The sequence below is a fragment of the Phasianus colchicus genome, chromosome 5 (genome assembly GCF_987193195.1).
Source record: "Phasianus colchicus chromosome 5, bPhaCol1.hap1.1, whole genome shotgun sequence".
Taxonomy (NCBI): Eukaryota; Metazoa; Chordata; class Aves; order Galliformes; family Phasianidae; genus Phasianus; species Phasianus colchicus.
This window is the reverse complement of record NC_143440.1, coordinates 24,196,635-24,214,944: the sequence shown is the minus strand read 5'-3', so window position 1 is coordinate 24,214,944 and position 18,310 is coordinate 24,196,635. Positions and strand designations below refer to the sequence as shown.

The 18,310-nt window shown below is 47.3% G+C and overlaps 3 protein-coding genes across 15 annotated transcripts in view; 2 read left to right on the top strand and 1 right to left on the bottom strand.

Annotated features, from left to right (window-relative positions):
* Positions 1–6,740, top strand: part of DDB2 (damage specific DNA binding protein 2) — a 50,176-nt gene extending 43,436 nt beyond the window's left edge. For all 10 annotated transcript variants that reach the window (XM_090140904.1, XM_090140905.1, XM_031593417.2 and 7 more), the window contains 6 exons: positions 845–944; positions 2,304–2,481; positions 3,499–3,644; positions 3,921–4,085; positions 4,397–4,442; positions 5,090–6,740. In XM_090140904.1, the coding sequence (XP_089997030.1) occupies positions 845–944; positions 2,304–2,481; positions 3,499–3,644; positions 3,921–4,085; positions 4,397–4,442; positions 5,090–5,316 (862 nt within the window). In that variant the 3' untranslated portion in view covers positions 5,317–6,740. The remainder of the gene's footprint in view (positions 1–844; positions 945–2,303; positions 2,482–3,498; positions 3,645–3,920; positions 4,086–4,396; positions 4,443–5,089) is intronic.
* A 525-nt stretch (positions 6,741–7,265) lies between these two features.
* Positions 7,266–16,697, bottom strand: ACP2 (acid phosphatase 2, lysosomal). Of its 2 annotated transcripts, none has more exons than XM_090140910.1 (11): positions 16,366–16,697; positions 15,178–15,273; positions 15,017–15,103; positions 12,545–12,697; positions 12,078–12,176; positions 11,829–11,918; positions 9,613–9,745; positions 9,449–9,537; positions 8,721–8,827; positions 8,316–8,491; positions 7,266–8,237 (listed from the first exon to the last, which is right to left on the bottom strand). In XM_090140910.1, the coding sequence occupies exons 3-11, from the start codon at positions 15,095–15,097 to the stop codon at positions 8,101–8,103; spliced, it is 1,065 nt and encodes a 354-aa protein (XP_089997036.1). In that variant the 5' UTR covers positions 15,098–15,103; positions 15,178–15,273; positions 16,366–16,697; the 3' UTR covers positions 7,266–8,100. The 2 variants fall into 2 exon arrangements, with proteins under 2 accessions (XP_089997036.1, XP_031449288.1); XM_031593428.2 differs by lacking the exon at positions 16,366–16,697 and adding an exon at positions 15,357–15,508.
* NR1H3 (nuclear receptor subfamily 1 group H member 3) overlaps positions 15,559–18,310 on the top strand; it is a 27,397-nt gene continuing 24,645 nt past the window's right edge. Inside the window, exon 1 of one of the 3 annotated variants that reach the window (XM_031593429.2) lies at positions 15,559–15,686. The gene's annotated coding sequence lies outside the window, so the exon portion shown is untranslated. Of the gene's footprint in view, positions 15,687–16,759; positions 16,884–16,996; positions 17,143–18,310 lie in introns of those variants that run through there. The other 2 variants (XM_031593431.2, XM_031593434.2) reach the window with 2 other exon arrangements.

Sequence of the window (18,310 nt, the reverse complement as noted above, 5' to 3'; positions counted from 1 at the left end):
CCACCTTCTGGTGTTGCTTTCTGGTGACACCATCTCCCATCTTGTAGATACTGACAGTGCTTCACTGTATAATGTACAGAGTAACTTTCTTCTCTTCTTTGTGATCAGTGGTTTGTGTTTTTTGTGCAACTCAGGCAGGATAGGAATTCCAAAAAAGCCTTCCTGCAGAATCTGAATTTCATCTTACTGGGTTTACCCTACTGCCCTGTGAAGAGTTCAGGCTCACCATCTAATCTCTTCCGTCTTGAATTCAAGAATAATTTAGCTCTGCAAGTGAAGCTTTCCCAAGTTCCTAAAGGAACACAGCTTTACTCTTGTTGGGCCTACCCCCCCAGCAGAGCTGTGGTTAAGTATGTCTTTATCAGATAAGCCTATATTCATGTTTGTTTCTAGGAGCATAAAGTTCAGATAGTTTAGAAATGCAATTTTCTAGTCCAGAGCTCTTTTTTTTTTCTTTTCTGTTGCTTCCTATTTTGTGGAAAGCTTTTTTAAAAGCCATTTCTATATGTTTGCCATTGTCACTTGGGTGTGCCCATGTGAAGTTTCTGAGTGACTTTTCAGCTTCTATTATATTCCGCTGTCCCAACATGCCACACTCCCATCTATTGAGCACTTCATAGATGCCTTAGGAATTATTTCATATTCGGTCACCAGAAGCTAGCATTGCTGATAAGCCACCCCCTTTCCTGCTGTTCAGGGCCATACCATCAGATCAGAGAGAAGATGACAGATGCAATCTATTGCATTCTCCTTTGTCAGAGACAGGGATAAGGTGTGAACTAAAGCTCTGCTGCCTTCACCTGCCTGTGGGAGGTAGCACTGATTTTCATCTCTTTCCCTCTAGCTGCTGGTACTGCAGTGTTGATGTTTCTGCAAGCTGCCGTGCTGTGGTGACAGGTGATAATTTGGGCAATGTGGTCCTGCTCAGCACTTCTGGTGAAGAGGTTAGTATGGCTCCACTAAGTGGTTTTTTAGGGGGGGAAATCTTCATGGCTTGTTCTTTTTTCCAGGCCCCTGTAGTGTAGGAAAGTACAAGTGCCTTGCAGTTGAGAAGATGAATCTGCCATTATTTAGGTGGTGAGATTTTCTGTGCTTCTGCCAACTGCATAGGTGAACATCGTAATAACAATTCTCAGACAGGGACTGTGTGATGTGCTGCCCCTTCCTTAAGGGTATTTGATGGTGGGCAGAGTAATAACAGGGCAACCTGTAGTGTATACATAAATGCCCTCTGCCAGCAGCCTTCATTCTTTCAAAAACAGTGCACTGGTGGAGGCCACTTGCTAGATACTGGTTTGATAGGTACCCTTCTGCGAGTACACAACAGCAATTCAGTGAATGTTGGGATAGAAATTGCACTACTGCTGTTAGGCATGAGAGGGCAGGCACAGCCAGACTGGAGTAGTGCAGAAACCTATTAGAGAACAGACTTGGAGTTGGTCCTGCTTATGAGAACCTGCTGTACTATCAGACTGGAATTACCATTTTTCCTGTCTGCAAGGGTAACATCTGTAAGAATTTACTGCCCAGTGTGCTGTGGCCAGAGGCAGTTGTATAAATTAGTAAGCAGAATTATAAATACTCTGTATGAGTTGTGTGGTTCTAAGCTAGTTGTTCCATTTTTTTTCTTCTGAAAGAATGTGACAAAAGTCTTTTCTTCACTTGGGATATACCCATTAGTATAGAGATGATGAACCAACTTCACTCAGTTGATTAGAAATAATCTTTTGGTGTCCAGTATAAATGTATCCATAGCCAGTTTATGTCTACTTGATCTTGATAATTGAAATATTTTGCTTCCTTTATGTTTAATTTTCTGATATATTTCTAGAAGCCAATTATATCCTTTTTCATTTTTATTAAAATAAAGAAAGCAAATTTTTTGGATCTTCACCAAAGCAGTCTCTTCCTTCTTGTTGTTATGTTGGCAGCTCAATTGTGTATCTGTTCCAGTTGTTTTAGTCTTTCTGTCAGTGGAAAACTGGTACTGCATGAAGTATTCCAGATGAGGTCTTGCTGTGTACCGTGGGTACTAATACTTTCCTCGGTGAACCAGGGATTGCGTTTTTCTTTCCTGTAGCTGTAATAAATTGATGGATTAGAGATTCTTCCAGAACTGAATAGTTCCAAGGTCACTCTTCTCCATTCTTGCTCCCACAAAGTAAACTCCTAGTGTACTGTAGTAGGTTTTATTTTATTCTTTAAATGCATGGCCTCTTTACTCTGCACTAGTAGATTTTTATTCAATTTCTTTACTCTAGCTCATGATTTTTTTTTCCTTTGTGATTTTCTGTTTGCTGCAGATTTGGAGGCTGAAATTGCACAAGAAGAAAGTGACTCATGTGGAGTTCAACTCTCGATGTGAGTGGTTGTTGGCCACAGCATCTGTGGATCAGACAGTTAAAATCTGGGACCTCAGAAACATTAAAGACAAAGCAAATTTTCTTCATGTACTTCCTCATGACAAACCTGTCAATGCAGGTGAGTTCCTGAGATAAGGATTTTGTTGCATGTATGCCCACTGAGTCTCCCATCCATGCATTTTTCTTGCTTTCTTTTTCATCTGAGTCTGTATCCAAATTATTTTGAATTCTGTCTTGCTTTTATTCCACAAAACCATGAGTTTCTTTTCTCATTTTGGAGCAAGCCTCAATACAATCAGATGCAAATTGTTCAAGTTTCATATAATTTTTAAATGCAAACATCGAACATTAACTTATCTAAGAGTGCTTTGGGGAGAGGTTAATATAACTATAAAAAATGGCTATTCTTTTTTTTTTAACCTTCTGAGTAAATTATTTTTAATTACTGTTAGTGATATCAGTGGTAGAAGCATACTTAAATGTTTTGTTCTGTTTATGACAGGCAGCTTAGAGCTCAGCACTTCCTAAGGTATTGCCTTTCAGGTTTAGTAGAGAGTGTGGATTCACGGCATCTAAAGAGGGCTGCCTCAGAGGTTTCCCCCTGCACTCAGCCGTACGCTGCAGTCTGTTCTTGTGCTGGCTTTTGTGTTCAGAGGCTGTGTATGGCAAGACAGGTTAGATATTGAACCTGAGAAAAGCAGATCTGAATATATTGGGACAGTCCCTGTGATAAAAGCAGGATATAGGAGTTAGGGCTCTGTTCCTTGACTGCAGTTCTACCAGTTTGTATCCATCAGTGCCATGTCTCTTCTGTCATCTTCATATCTCATGTACTTTCCTGCACTTGTGACTTTCTTTGTGACTCTGAGTGAACAGGTTCCTTTGTTTGCAGTGTTTGTTTACATGACTCTAAAATGAGAATAGTAATTCTCCCTGTGTAATCCAGTGTAGTAGGTTTCAACTTACTGTAAGAGCTTTGACTTTGCTTGAGATGGGTGAAGCCTTGTCTCTTGAGATGCACAGCCACATTCATATCCTTAGTAACAGAGTTTATGGTTTTCCAGACAAATATGACTTCTGTGTTTCATGTCAATCACAGCATTGTGATCTTTGGCTTATTGTCCCCCCTCTCTAGCTTATTTCAGCCCAACAGATGGTGCCAAGCTGCTGAGCACAGACCAGCGCAATGAAATCAGGGTTTACTCATGTTCAGACTGGACCAAGCCTCAGCATCTGATCCCACACCCACATCGGCAGTTCCAGCACCTCACACCTATTAAGGCAAGTTAAGTCACCATAGTTTGAGAGGAGTATTACTCCTGGTGCTAGCCAGGAGTATTTTTTAAATAAATGGTCTGGTTTCTGGTCAGGATATAACACTGGTGGGTGGATGTTCATACTTCTGCAACTCTTGCAGAGCACCTTCTGAGGATGCTCCCATTGCTCAGGCTGTGGGTGGGATGCCCAGGCTGCTGCTCACACTGCTGATGCACAGCAGACAGCCAGCATCAGCTCTGCCCTGCTCTCTAACTCCCCATTGCTCTGTTCTATGACTAGGCAACATGGCATCCTCGCTATGATCTCATTGTAGTGGGTCGCTATCCAGACCCGAAGTTCCCAGGCTACACGGTGAATGAGCTGCGAACTGTTGATATATTTGATGGAAACACTGGGGAGATGGTTTGTCAGCTCTATGATCCGAATGCATCTGGTATAATCTCGGTGAGTTGGGCACTGCAGCTAAAAGTGTTTCTGAGTATTGATATTCAGCCAACAGAGAGGTTTCAGGGATTAGAACAGCAGGAATGTATGTTTTACTTGTGACAGACTCATGCTCTCATGGGGTTATGACTGGTGGCTAAAGCTGCTGACTCAAACAGGGCTATTCTATGGTCATCTGTAGGTTTCCTGTGATGCTCTTTAGGGAACATTCTGCTTTCCAGATTGTTGCCATTATATAAACAGTGGTGCTTTCATGCCTGTGTTACATAACCAGTGATGCTCTTACGGACTCATTTTATGTCTATTTTCAGCTGAATAAATTTAACCCTATGGGAGACACACTAGCTTCTGGCATGGGTAAGTAAAAAGAACCTGGAACATTAAGCTCCTGGAAAAGGGCAGTCTAGTTTCTCAGAGACTAAACAAGTTGCGAGTATGGGTTTCCCAAATCCCATTCACTAGTAGTCCTCTACAGTTTCCTACATATGTAAAGGAAATCAAGACCTTCTCAGTATTCTTCCACTTCGGCGGTTATGAAACAGCAAGTTTCCGGAAGTGTCAGAAGCCTTCCCTGGGCCAGAAGGTGCTGCCATCTGCTGGCCATGAAATTGTTCCAGAAAACAGGATGGGGAGAAAAAGGGCTTTTTCCGGCTAGGCTGTAGCACTTTTCCTTTATTTGACTCATTTTCCAGGTTTCGGAGCAGAATATTTGTTTTCTCCTGGGCTATATGAGATTATGGGAGCTGACTATAGGTTTGTGGTTTATAATTGTGACAGATAAGACTAGGAATTACTCAATTACATTTCTCAATTAGAGCAGAATTCTGTGGGCTGCCTAGAGATTGTCTGCAATACATATATTTGCATGATCTATACTGTGTAAATGTCTTAGAACAGACAAAATATTTTGAATTTCTGGCATCTGAGTGGCATGGACTATGGTACTATATTTTTATAAAAATTTTCTGATACACAAAACACAATGTTTTTGTTTTTCCTCTTAGGCTTTAATATTCTGATCTGGAGCCGGGAGGAGATGGTGATGAAGAAGCAAGAACATCTTTTGAAAGCCATGACAGAGCAGGGGATTGGGAGCCGGAGTTTGTCCAGACGTGGAGGGCAGAAACAGACAAACCCTGGGACAAGCACACTCAAAGCTAAGTTATTGTCTTGGGAAGTGGAAGAGATGGGAACAAAACCCAAAGATTCTAAATCACGGGGATGGAAGTGAAAAGGGATCTATATAACTGATAGAGTATTTTGATCCTTTTTTGATCATAGAAGACAAATTCAGTGCTGGCAGTGGGCAGAATAGGCACTGCAGGGCATTAGCCTTCTACTTTGTCCTTCCTCCCTAGATCTGATCTTGCTTCCGAGATTCTCTTTGCTTCTCCTTCTAGAGAGCTGCCCGTGGAGTTACCACTTAATTTCTGAGGCACTTCAGAGTTTCTAAGGAAACTTCAGAGATGTTTTCAGATCCTGCTGAAGTTACTTCTTCCAGCCTGCTTGTTATCATTACAGTGTGATAACAGGATCTGTGGAGCAGCTCATGATGAGGTCTCCAGACTGTTCTAGTCAAATTGAGCTGTTAGCAAGATTCATGTCTTGAAAGGTAGAATGTTCACAAGGGTGAGGTGATGGATAGCTTGAGTGAGTTAAGGAAACACCAACCTTTCTCATTTGCAACCTTCTTGCAGCATGTGCATCTGTCGAAACCTCAGGCTAAGCCTATTCTGCACTTGCAGCTATTTAACTAGACGATGAAGAACATTATGATGCCACACCTCTATCTGCCTTGTGGGATGCATAGGCAATATAGAGCTAAGAACCTACTGATTCTTTACTTTGTCTTCAGAACTCTAGGCATTTTTTTGCTACCAGTTAAGTATTTTTTTCACCCGCGCCAGCGTGCCTCAGAATGTTGGGTGTGTTGTTAAGCAGAAATGAGAGATTTCTTTCAGATGCCCCTTTTCAGAGTCAGATCTCACAACTGCTGTTAAACTGAAAAAAATCTGCTTTTTCTGGTTTGTTTATAAAGCTGTCTGGGGGCCTTGCTCCAGAGGTTGATGGATGGGCCAGGCTCTAGACTTGCTCAGATTCTCTGTGTTCACTTTATTATAGTTTTACAACATTGATATAAATAAAGGTTTTGTACTAAATTGAAGTACTACTTTGATGTAAAATGGGTGCTTTGAGCATTCTGCTGAACTGTTTTTATCTGGGAGGTTAGAAGGTATTATCTTGCTGCTGGAGAACTACGAGAACTAGAACTGATTTCTCTGCCATAATACCATATCTGCAACGGACCCTTCCCAGTTGGACAGGCTGCATTATAAGCTGTACATATGCATGGTTGCTACCAGCCAAACAACTTCGTTTCAATTCTCACTTTGCTCTAGTAAACAAGGAATTTACCTTGGAAGGGGATATACTAAGTTACCTCTGGTTTCCAATGGTGAGCACACTGGGGTTAACCCTGTGAAATCTTAAAGAGGAAGAATAAAGTTCAGTGTGAATTTGATTTTAATGATGAAAAGGAAATGTACTGGAACAATTACAGAAAGTCATTCACAGTCAGAATGTCATTATCATCATGGAAACCTTTCTTCTGCATGTGCAAAATTTGCTGTCTTTAAAAATAACAGGTCTGGTCCCTTAAATGCACTTTCTATTACCTCTTTTTTTTGTGCCTGTTCTCACAGGCTTTTGCTTTATGACTGCCTCGCTGTGCAGCAAACCTAGATTACATCTTCAGAGGACAAAAAGGTGAGAAAGATGCTGAGAACAGCAAGCTGCTTCTGCTGATTCAGAGTTCCCATGCTGGCAGATGTCAATTATGGTGTGGGGAAAAGTCCCCACGGTACTCCACAGAGGAAGAAAAGGAAATGTCTTTAGCCTAAGCACTCGCTTCTGCCGCCAAGAAGGAAAGGGAACTGCAGCAAAAAAGGAACTAAAACTGGGAAGTGAATGTGCAGCATCACCATGGGAAGAGCCTGTGCTGGTGCCTGCCGCAGTCTCTCATCTTCTGCCAGAAGCTGTGAGGCAGGTGGTGAGCACTTGGCAGTTGCAGCGTGCAGAGAGGCCCACAGCTTCCATCCAATTTGCCTGGAGAAAGGATCACACTTCAGACAGAAAGCCAAAGCATGGCAGATAAAGGGATCCACAGCTAACTGCAAAGTCTGATCCTTACAATTTGATTTTATTTTTTTCCTCTGAATAAGGTTGTCCAGTAGGGAATACAGGAAACTAAAAAAAACCAAACAAAAAGAACAACAACAACAAAAAAAAAAAACAATACAGGACTTGGCATTTATTCTAATCTTGAAGTTCTTTGCTCTGTGGATTGTATGTAACTTTGAACCAAATACCAAAAAAACTACTGCCAGGTTTGCAGTCCTGTCCTGATCCCAGGCCAGTTCTTTTCTCTTGAGCTGCAGTGTGAGGAGGGGAAGCACTGACTAGCACAACTACTTAGCAGCCTCAGGAACCACTTTTCATTATCTGCCATCATCTGCAGCAGCTTCCTCTGCATGATCAGCTGCCAAGTCTCTGCACATGGTGATGTGGGCCTTCTACTCCAAGCCCAGCCTTCCCACCAGCATCAGTCCAAGGGCTTGAGAGAAAAGCACAAAAAGCAGGTTGTGGGGAAAGAGAAGCAATTCCTGAACTGTCCTAGATGTGGCACCTTCTGGAGAAACAAGCACCTCTGCTACAGTCATGATGAGTGGTTACATTTACAATCACTGAAAGGAGGAAAATTCTTCATGAGCTTCAACTGGCCGTGGTGGGAATCCCAGCCACAGAGTGGCTTCTCAGAATTAAAATGTGCCACTTCTATTAGATTAGGTTAATCCTCTCTCTTGGACATCACATTAGAAAGCATCCAAAAATTATAGTCCAGCTTCATTCTGGGAAGCAATGGCCAAAGCAGAATACTCAGTAACTGAAGATGCCCAATCATCCCTAGGGGCGACACTGCTCCCTCCTATTGCCTGGGAAGGAGTTGAAGCAACTGTCAGGCCTGCTCTTCTCCCTCATTGGAAACGTGCCGGTAGCCAGGGGGCTGAGACTGAATGCGAAGGAGTACAGTCAAGAGGAGGATTATAAGGAGAAGGAGTATGGATCCACACACAGCCAGACCCACAAACAGTCCTGCAATGGAGAAAATAAGCGGTCAGTATAATACCACGCTTTTCCTATCAGCCACTATCTGGTCCAGTTTAGGCTCACCTGTGTCACGCATACTGCTTGCTACCTGACATTCTTGCTCCCAGTCCTGAGGAACAACAGGATCTGTGAGTTCCAAGAATCTTTGCAATGGACATATTTTCTGACAGCCAGGGATTGTCAATGGGAAAGGTTCCTTTCCGCTCTCATTCCGGAAAAACATCTCCACAGAGAAATTACTGAAAAAAAAAAAAAACAGAAATAGGTGTTGTTTTTTTTTTCCTTCAGCTGAAGTCATCCCTTCCCAAAAAGCTCTTAGTGTGCACACCATTTCCTTTAGTCTGGTGGTCGTTTTCTTCCTAAGAGTCTGCCACTAGGATCACGATTGCATCCCCCTAGATTACACCTAGCCTACGTATCTAACCCTCGAGGTGAAATCACAGCAGACATCTTTACTGCAGCCCTCACCCATCATCCTCTTGGTACAGCTCAAATAAATGACATGAGGCGTATGGTGCTTGAATCTTGTTGTAGACATCTAGAGCCATCTGCAGTGCCACAAGTGTGGTGTCATGCTGAGAAAGAGGGAAAAAAACCAAATCAGTCACCCTCATGAATGTGGCAGGGCAGCTCAGACCACACCAGTAGTGGACAGGACAGTAGTGAAGGGAAGTTCCCATTGTAACTTCCACAGGGAAGAAGGGAAAGGAGCAGTACTGTTTGAAAAGTGATCTGTGACGGTGCCAGAGAAGGAGAGGAAGTGAAGCACAGCCATATGTCCTTCATCATTCTGTTACAAATTATTTTCTACAGGGCAGTTTTGGGAGAGTTGCCTGACTTTCCAGTCAGTAGGCTGCTGAAGTTAGGGGCATGACTTTAGCTACGCTGCTGTAACATCATATTTGAGTACCACCAACCCATCCACTAACTAAGTGTAGCACGATCCCCCAAAGACTACCAGTCTCATCCACAAGTCTGAGCTAAAAGGAGCAAAGTGCTGGTTAGGAATTCTCCTCAAGGGCCCTAGAGGAATGATGCCAGACATGGCACATCCCACCCAGCCAAAGGCAAAGATACATCTCCTGCTTACTGCATAGGCTGTGGAGAAGCCAGAAAGGGTTAAAGCCATCAGCAAGCCCCAGTCCCCAGTGAGGAAGGGTAAGTGGACCAAAGCTAGTACCCAACCTCTGACTTACCGCTGAATAGACAAGTAGTTTCAGTTGCTGGTGGGCAGAGGTATTTGCTGCTTTGGTTAGGTTTTTCCTAATGTGATCAAGCAGGACCCCTGGCAAACATAAGTAACTAGTAAGATTCAAAATCCAGACGAAGCAGCATAAAGCTCCTTCCTTTGTGCACTTACCGCCTTGCAAACGAGCTTTTTCTACCCGACGATGAATCCCAAACAGAAATTCAAAACCAAAGTCTTTTAGCTGCTTCATTTGAGTCATGACATCTGGTGTCACCCATGATGGCAAATCCATTTTGTGTGCTTGCTAGGAAGAGGAAGAGAGTACTCATGTGCAGGTAGCACAGACCACAGATTAATCAGAGAACAGGACTCAAGGCGTCTGGAGTCCTGCCCAAACTGTTGTTGTGTTCCTGCTTTATTTTAAGTATGACCCTCTTCTATTTATGCTTTTATCCTCACTGTGAACACTGCATACAGAAAATAGAGATAGTTTGTGTCCTTCCTTTTTTGTGTTGTTTTAGAAACTAATCATGAGAAGCATAAAAATTAAAATCTAGGAGCTACTTCTCAGTAAATGCACAACTGGATTGCAGGTTTTTATTGCTACAACAGTACAATAATCTTAGGGCTTTTGCTTTACATGTGTATGCAGATGACACACAGTCAGAAACAAAAAGACAAGCCAGAGAGCACAAGGACCCAAGTTTTCTGCTGTACCTGCGGCACAATTCCCCAGGAGGCTCTGAGGGCTAGTGAAGGATACTGGAGAATGTTAGCAAGCACTCTGCAACAGTACTGGGATGCACCACTGATACAGCCCAGCAATCAAACCTCAAATACACATAACTGGGAATCTAGAAAAGAATTTGCTTTGTAGCTAACCATTTACAAGAAATAATTAGTTATGCTGGCAGACAAACAGTTGTGGTTCCCTGGCATTACTCAGATGGGGTGATTATTTTCTATGTCACATCCCATTAAAATGCCAGAAGATGAGGCTGAATATCCTTAAGGGCTCATTCTGTCTGAGCAGTTCCCATTAGCAACTTACGTATTTAGCTAGTTTTTCATTACTATACAGAAATAGCTGCTAAGTTCAGGCATTTCTTGGGCTTTTATTTTCATCCAGGTGTTACAGTGAATCTCCTAGCTCAGGTGTGAAAAACAGTACTTCTCTTCAGGGCACTGTTTGTAAAAGTGAGAAAAAAGGAGGAAATTCAAAGTGTCTAAAGAGATTGATCAGTATGAGTATATAGTTTTGAGAGTGGATCTCCTCTTCTTTACAGTGTTCTCTTTTCACTTTGGGACAGTGAGCTGTTGCCTGAGATCTTGGGGCTACAGAGGTTCAGTTGGGTTTCTTGACTCAATTTGCGAGCTCTTTAAGTCAGTCTTGAAAGTGAAGATTCTTGATTTCTCTGACCAGAGGGATTTTTGTTACTGATAGAAGTTGCTTCAGAGGGATAGGAAATTACATTTGTGATACAAAGGCCAAATTTATATAGTGCAGCGCCACTCTGGATTGGAATATTCTCAGCTCGCAGCAACACAAGCTGCTACTTTACAGAGCAAAGTGCAACTGCATTCAGATTTATCCTTTACATCTCCAAAGGACATACATAGATACATTAATGTACCACTGCCAGCAAACTAACTAGCCTTGCATGTCCACAGTACTAGCATGGACACAGAATTAGCATCGAAAGAGTGTTGGATTCTTTCTAAATTTATGAATTCTTTCAACACTAGCTAGTTTGACACTAAAGATCTCTATAACATGCTTCCTTACACTATACAGTTGTACTCAAATCAATGTGTGCAATAATTATAAGTCTCCTACACACATGACCTTTGCTCTGGCATAAGCACAACATGGCTAAACTGATTTTTATTTTAAGCCTTCACAAGATGTGCTTTCAACAAAATACCGTGAGTTTTGGGCTTCACCCCACATGCTAGAGAAGTAACATCTGTCTCTAGTCTTTGTCATAGGATCTCATAATAGATCTAAAGCCAGATGTTGGTGAACCCCACTTAACCTAAAGCCAGATGTTGGTGAACCCCACTTAACCTAACAGAGAGAAATAAACATTAACAGGAGCACAGAAAGAAGTGATTGACCCAAATTAACAGAGGCAGACATAGAATCAGGAATGGTCCCAATTTAAAGCCCCTAACTTAAATTATAAAGTTAGTGTGTTTCCAGAAATCTCATTTCTACCTAACTCAGCTGTCTGTGGAGAGCTGAAGACTTCAGACTGCAGTCATTTTCTAGTGACTTTCAAATGAAAAATTTACTGCATCTGTGGCATGGTATTTAAGCTACAAAGCAAGAGGTGATAGAGCCTTGAGACCAAGTCTCATGGCTATAAGAGGATGACCAAACTTACTTCACAGAACAGTGTGTCATACACACTCCAAACAGACTCGAGAGAGAGATCCCGGATTCCAGTCTCATTTGCCACCATCTGCAGGAATTGCTGTAGGTATGAGCACAGAGAGACCTTCAATTTTTCAACCTCATACAGCATTATGCACACAGAATGGAGTCTTCCTACCCTTCTCTCAGATAATGTAGAGGTAACGATATTTCAACTAAAATCATAAGACCATTTTATTTCATGCAAACAATCACTTACCAAGTTGTCTCTGGTCTTATTTATGTATTCTGCTGAGTTCCGTGTTTCATTCTGTAGCTGTTCATATCGTGGACAGGGGGTCAATGGAAACTTCAATAGCTGGAAAGAGACAAGAGCAGCAAGATCACTGAGAATACCAATGTACAGGATTTGTACGTACAGGACTTTTGACATACAAAATTGTACCAAAACTCTGATTGGTGGGATGCATCTATGAACAGCTTCAGGTATTGCCTTCTAACACATGCCAGCTTGTGTGTGGTCTGGTGAGTAGCTGTGGCTAATATTGGCTGTACAAACACAGACCTTCAGTTTTCATCTTGTTCAAAGAACAGAAGAATCTTTGCAAGACAGGTTCCCAGGAGAAGCTCAAGACAGTCTGAATTGAGACTGAAGGAAAGACTTCTGGAGAAGTCAGCATAACATGTTACTCGAATAGTCAGTACGTATCCTTGGGACTAACTTACCATTTCCCCGGACTCCGGCACTGTGTGCACAGGGATAGGCTGCCAGGAAATGTTAGGGTTGAACATCTGTTGTTTCTCTGGGGGATACAGGCCAGCCAGATTGGCCTCCGCACTCATCAACGTCCGATCATAATCCGTGCTGCGGATGAAGATCTGCCAGGACAGGGACAGTGCACCATTAGCATTGCTACTGTAAGTGGTAGTGCTTAGGCACAGGACAACGTGTGCTGAGGAACATTGCTGAGTGCCCTGCAGCTGCTCACAGACAACAGGATAACAGGAACTGAAGTGACTGAGCCTGCTGCTGTCAACCTGGATGGAATAATAAGGATGGGTATGAGAGATGATTTGTTGTGTAGAACTAGAGCACTCTGTTCTGGGTGAGTGGGACAGCAAGATGTGCTGTGTGGAGATTACAGATGGAAAGAAGGGAGTCTGAAAATTCTAGTCAGAGAAGGGCAAGACAGAGGTGCAGATAATGATGGACACAGATAGGAAGTGCACTGTATTTACAAGGCAGGACTGGGGCAAACTGCTATATTCAGTTCTCCATTTCAGGAGCAAGCTATTGTTCATGCAAAACCAGGCTTCTCCACACCTCAGCTTTACTACCTGAGAAATGGAAACAAGAGTGGTCTAAGAGAGAAAGAGAAGAGAGGAAGTTGAGATTTTATTTGATGAACGTGTACTTTTGGGATTAATGGGTCAAGACTTACCATTCCAGAGCTCAGAGAGAAATCTGAGCCAGGAAGGAAAGAGAAAATACAAAAGAGTTCAGAAGGTCAAAGTGGTAAAATCTTTGGTATTCCGATATCCATGTACTGAAAACGCTCTGGGGAGACTGAAGGGAAACCAGTGCTAAGACAGGATAAACACATAGAAAAGAACATACTAAAAACCAACACTGGACATGAAATAACAAGAAAAGAAAGCCAGAAGAATCAAATATAATGTCAAGATTGGGGTTTTGTTTTAAATTCTAAATGAAAAATGAGAAATGTAAAAAAACAAAAACACAAAACTCATCCTATATGGCACCTCCCATGTAAACTGTGTATCAAAACTGAAGTCATGGCAAAAAGAAGTCTTGATTGTTTCTACCTACATTGTAGGTAGAAACTGCTTTGTAACTGTGGCTTAAAAAAACCTGATCCTGTACTTGTTAGACTGTATTGTATTGCCTCTGTCCTAGTATGCTCTGAAGAGGTAGAAAGGAAATACTTTAAAATATAAGGACCTACTTCTCTAAGTGTCATAAAAAAAACAAACAAACAAAATAAAACAATTAAGCCCTGAACATATTTGCTTTCTTCAGCACCTTTTGCCAAGGCTCCAGCCTGTCGCTGAGTCAGGTGACAGATGGTCACACGGTATCATCCAGAGGCAACACTTATTATAAGAGAGCTTGCTCAACTCAAGCCTGCTCAATTCAGGCTTGGTTAGCAGAACAGTTTTTGTTTGCATGTGCTGTGGTCTGTTTTTCTTTCTCAAGCAAGAGGAGAACAGTTTCGGCTGGCAAAAGCTTTATAAGAATGGAATATATTTAGAAAGGAACTACTGAGGAAGGTTAAAAGACCTTTGTTTGAATTGAGACTGGAAGTTTTGTTGGTAAGACAAATGTCAAAGAGATGTAATCTGAACCACACCACTGTACTTACTGGAGAGTCCAAAATGGGTGGGAGCAACAACAGAAAATCTTATGGAGACTCTTCATTTGCCTCCAAGTTAGCTCAGATAAAACAACTGAAGCGATGCAAGGCCAGCAGTAGGACAAGCTTTCCTTTCCAACCACATGACAGCGTACCTCTCAGCATGACATTTGCTCATGTTCCCATTGACTCACACCCCTATGGTCAACCACGATGGACATCGTGGGGAATTTCAGATGTCCCTCTGTGCCCAGCACGCGGCTGCACACGGACTCCAGAATATTTGTAACGAAGCCCACTGATGGCTGTCAGTTTCTCAGGAACTGGAATGAAGCAGGCAACACCACAGAGGAAGAGAGGAGAGTTAGCAGATGGGAGAACAAAACCTTTACACTGGAAGGGAACAGAGGGTCAGTTTTGGTTGGGGACAGCTGTTTGTACGGGCTGTGAGACAGTGTGGGCGGCGTAGCGGAGAGGGCACGGCAGGCACAGGCGGCGTTCTTCTTTTTGACCGGGATCTGCTGTAATGACAGAGCAATCTCGAGTAAGAAACAACAGCAGATACGGCGTTTGCTGGGCAGACGTTGCGGCCGCCGGCACGCAGCGGCCAAAGCTCGGCGCCCGGCTCGCCGCTCCCTCGGCCCGCAGGTGCCGCTGCGCCGCGCTCGGTGGCGGAAGCGCAGAACGAGGCGGCGCCTCGTGCCGCTCCCACGGCCACGGCGCGGGACGAAGATCGACGAGCTTTTCCTCCATCTCGTCGTCGTTTTAGTTGTGGGTTTTTTTTTTTTCTTTTTTCCTTTTTCCCGCCCCCTCGGGCACTCACCTCCTGCCGCCGGTACGAGGCGCTGAGGAAGTCGCGGTACCGCCGCCGCAAGGCCTGGCCCAGCTCCCACTGCTGCCGCATCCCCACCTGCAACAGCACCCACCGTTACCGCCGGCACCGCCGCTGCCGGCCCGCCGCCCCGGCCCGCCCCCCGCACGCACCTGCGTGAGCTGCCCGAAGCCCTGCGGCCAGGCGCCCTCCTGGAAGGGATCCCGCGGGTAGGCCTTGATGGGCGAGCGGTCTCCGTGCCGGTACACCTGCGGGCGGCACCGCGTCACCTCGGCCCGCCGGGGGCCGGCCCGGCCCGGCCCGCTCCCGCCGCCCCCCATCCCTCCCTCACCAGCGTCACGAAGCGGAGGCTGCGGGGCCGGACGGGCGGCGGCTGCAGCCACGCCGCCAGGAGGAGCAGCACGGCGCCCGCCCGCCGCCCCGCCGCCATCGCGCTGCCCGCGGAACCCGACCGCCGGCTGCACGCGCCGCACGGACGCACTTCTCCGCGCGCTGCCGGCGGGCGCGCGCTTTCCTGCCGCACGGCGCGTGCGCGGCCTGGCCCGGGCCCGGCTGAGGCGGGCGGCGGGGCCGGCGCTGAGGCGGGCAGGGCCCGGCCGGGCCGGGGCGGCCCCGAGGCTTTCGCGGGACGCGAGGGGACGACGGGCGGCTCCTTCCGCTGGTAAACGGGCCCGGGGCGCGCCGGTTGTCCCGCCGAACTCCGCGGGCCGGCTCGCGGCGCTGTGCGGTGTCGCTGAGGGCCGTGCCGTGCCGTGCCGTGCCCCCTCCCGCCTTGTGAGGGCAGCGTGTGATCCTACGGGGCCGCGCCGCTCTCGGCCCGAGTGTCCCAGCCCCGCGGCTCCCCTGCCGCGCTCGGTGACGGCGCTGCTCAGGCAGTCCCCGGGCCGGGCTGCTAAACGCGAGGCACTGCCCGAGTTACGGCGTGCGACGGTCGCTGCTGCGTTTCTCTTAAAGCGCCCCGCACGCGGGCGGGCCGGCCGTCAGCTTCTCCGCGTCGCGTTCTCGTGACAACAGAGAAAGTTTGGCAGTATTCTCGCATCCCCTGGGTGCGTTTTATGGGATAGGAGGAGAGCGGACGTGCTCCGGCTCCGTGCCGCCCATCCCCTGGCCCTGCCCGAGGTGCCTGCGGGGCCGCGCTCTGACGCATCTCCGCTGCCGAGGCTCCGCGCTTCGCAGGTTGTGCCCGGCTGCGGTTCTTCCTTGCGGTCCTCAGGGGGTCGCGCACAGGGAGGAGGCCCGGCCTGTGCTGCCCGCGGGCCGGCGGGGCTGCTTAAAGAAAGGAGGAGGAAATGATGGGTGGTTGAGGCGTTTGGTGGTGCGTGCCGCCTGTCTCTACCTACCCGTGATTGGAGACGCGAGGGTCTCGGCTTTTGCTTTTGCCTCGTTGGCAGAACGCGTGCTGTGAGGCGCTGGGGGTCACGCGTCGCTTCTTACAGAAATACAGGGCTTACGTCCGTGTAACTCAGCTGCGGCTGGATGCAGCCATTTGTTTGGCGTGCTTGAATGTTTAATGAATTAAAATGACCGTGATTCCGTATCTTTTGGAAAGCACCAGGTCGCGTTGATTTTTCCTGGTATCGCTGCTGACGCCGTGCCATAGGGGGCGTGGGGAGAAAAAGTGTCAGCAGGCCGGGACTGCGTGCACTTAACCGGAGGTACCAGTTTCGTTGTGCTGTTCTTTATCGGCTGCGTTTCTCTGCTGATCCGACGGCACTGACACGTAGGGGCGATGCAGGGCGGCCGGGCGCGGGCAGGAGCGTGAGCGGCACCCGCTGCTGGTAGCGCTGCGGCGGCACTTGAGTTTGTTTGCTTGCACTTCGGTGACTGCCGCGTCGGGACAGCGAGCCGAGACCGATGCGTAAGGGTCGTCACGGCACGGCGGCCCGCTTTCCTTTCGTTCTCCCGAGGGCCCGGTTCCCCGGGGGCGGTCGCTGCCGCCGGGCCGGAACGGGGCGGGCCGGGCCGGGCGTGCGGTGGGCGGCCGGGCCGCGCGTTACATCACGGCAGCCTCGCAGCACGCAGCCGGGCCGCGCCGCCGCCGGCCGCTTGGGCGCTCGGGCACCTGCCGGGGGTGGTGGCCGCCCGTCGCCGGGGCCGCCGAGGAGCCGCGCCGCCCGGTAACTTTCCTTCGGGGCTGGAGCGGGCCGAGGAGGGGGAGAGGGGAGCGCTCGGCTCCGCCGCCGCCCGGCCCGAGGCCTGCGCCGCGCTCCTGCGCCGCGTTGGAAGGTGCCGGAACGGAGCGGGGAGGCCCCGTCCCGCCGAACCGGGCCCCGAGGCGGCCGTCACGGCCGCGCCTTTCCGCGCTCGGGCTCGGGGCGGAGCGGAGGGCGAAGGGCCCTGACCTGGGGACGGCGGGGCTCCGGGGTCACGGCGCTGGAAAGGGCTCTCTGGGGAGAGTGGACGGGCGGGTGGAGGAGCTGAAGAGAGGTCGAGGCTCGGGGCGTCGCACATCTCCTGCGTCCAAAGAGCCGGGTCTCTGCTGGAGAGACTGCCAGGTGCAGAGTGATGTTTACTCTGTTCGCTTTGTCGCGTTTCCTTGTCTGTGTGGCTCAGCTCTGTATTGCTGTTGGTTCACCTGTTATGTGCTGTCAGCTCCAATCACCTGCCTTCTGGAACACAGGCCAGTGGCAGGTGTGTGTGAGGCTGTAAGAGGGTAACTGTGAACATCGGCTTCTCGTTGTGCCACTTCATTGCAAGTTGTGTTAAGGTCCACAGACTCTTAACAGCGAGTGTTCCATTGCAGGACAGCAGCATCCCTCGGATCTCTGCTTGAAGAGGAATGCTTTCTCTCATCGATCCCCCCTTTCTTCCCCCTAAAGGCACAGCTGGGCCTTTCACTGTAAGGCTTTTCTAAGAGAGTTTCTGCCACTGACTCACACGCCTGACTAATGCTTTGGATCGCTGCGGCAGCTCCCGGCTGTGGCTGCAGGTCATGTTTACAGGGAGGGCAGACTGTCCTCTGAGCTCTGCTGCTCATCCCAAGGTACATGGAGTGTGCTGCTTCCCAGGCACCAGGGAGAATGCTCTTCTGGGGGCAAACAGAAAAAGAAAAATCTGTTTGCTACTTCGTACAGTGAGTAGCGGTCTTCTCTTCCAGTTAAGGGAGCAAATCTGGTGTGAAAATTGCAGCCGAATATTACTAAGCTCAGCCTTACTTTTTTTTGGGTTGTGGAGAGAGGGCATTGGCGTAGTACAGGTTATGCCAGGACCAGATGGAGTTTGGCCTTGCTGCATTTCTCCACAACCACACCCGTGACACATTCACCAGAGGGTTCTTCCTGCTGC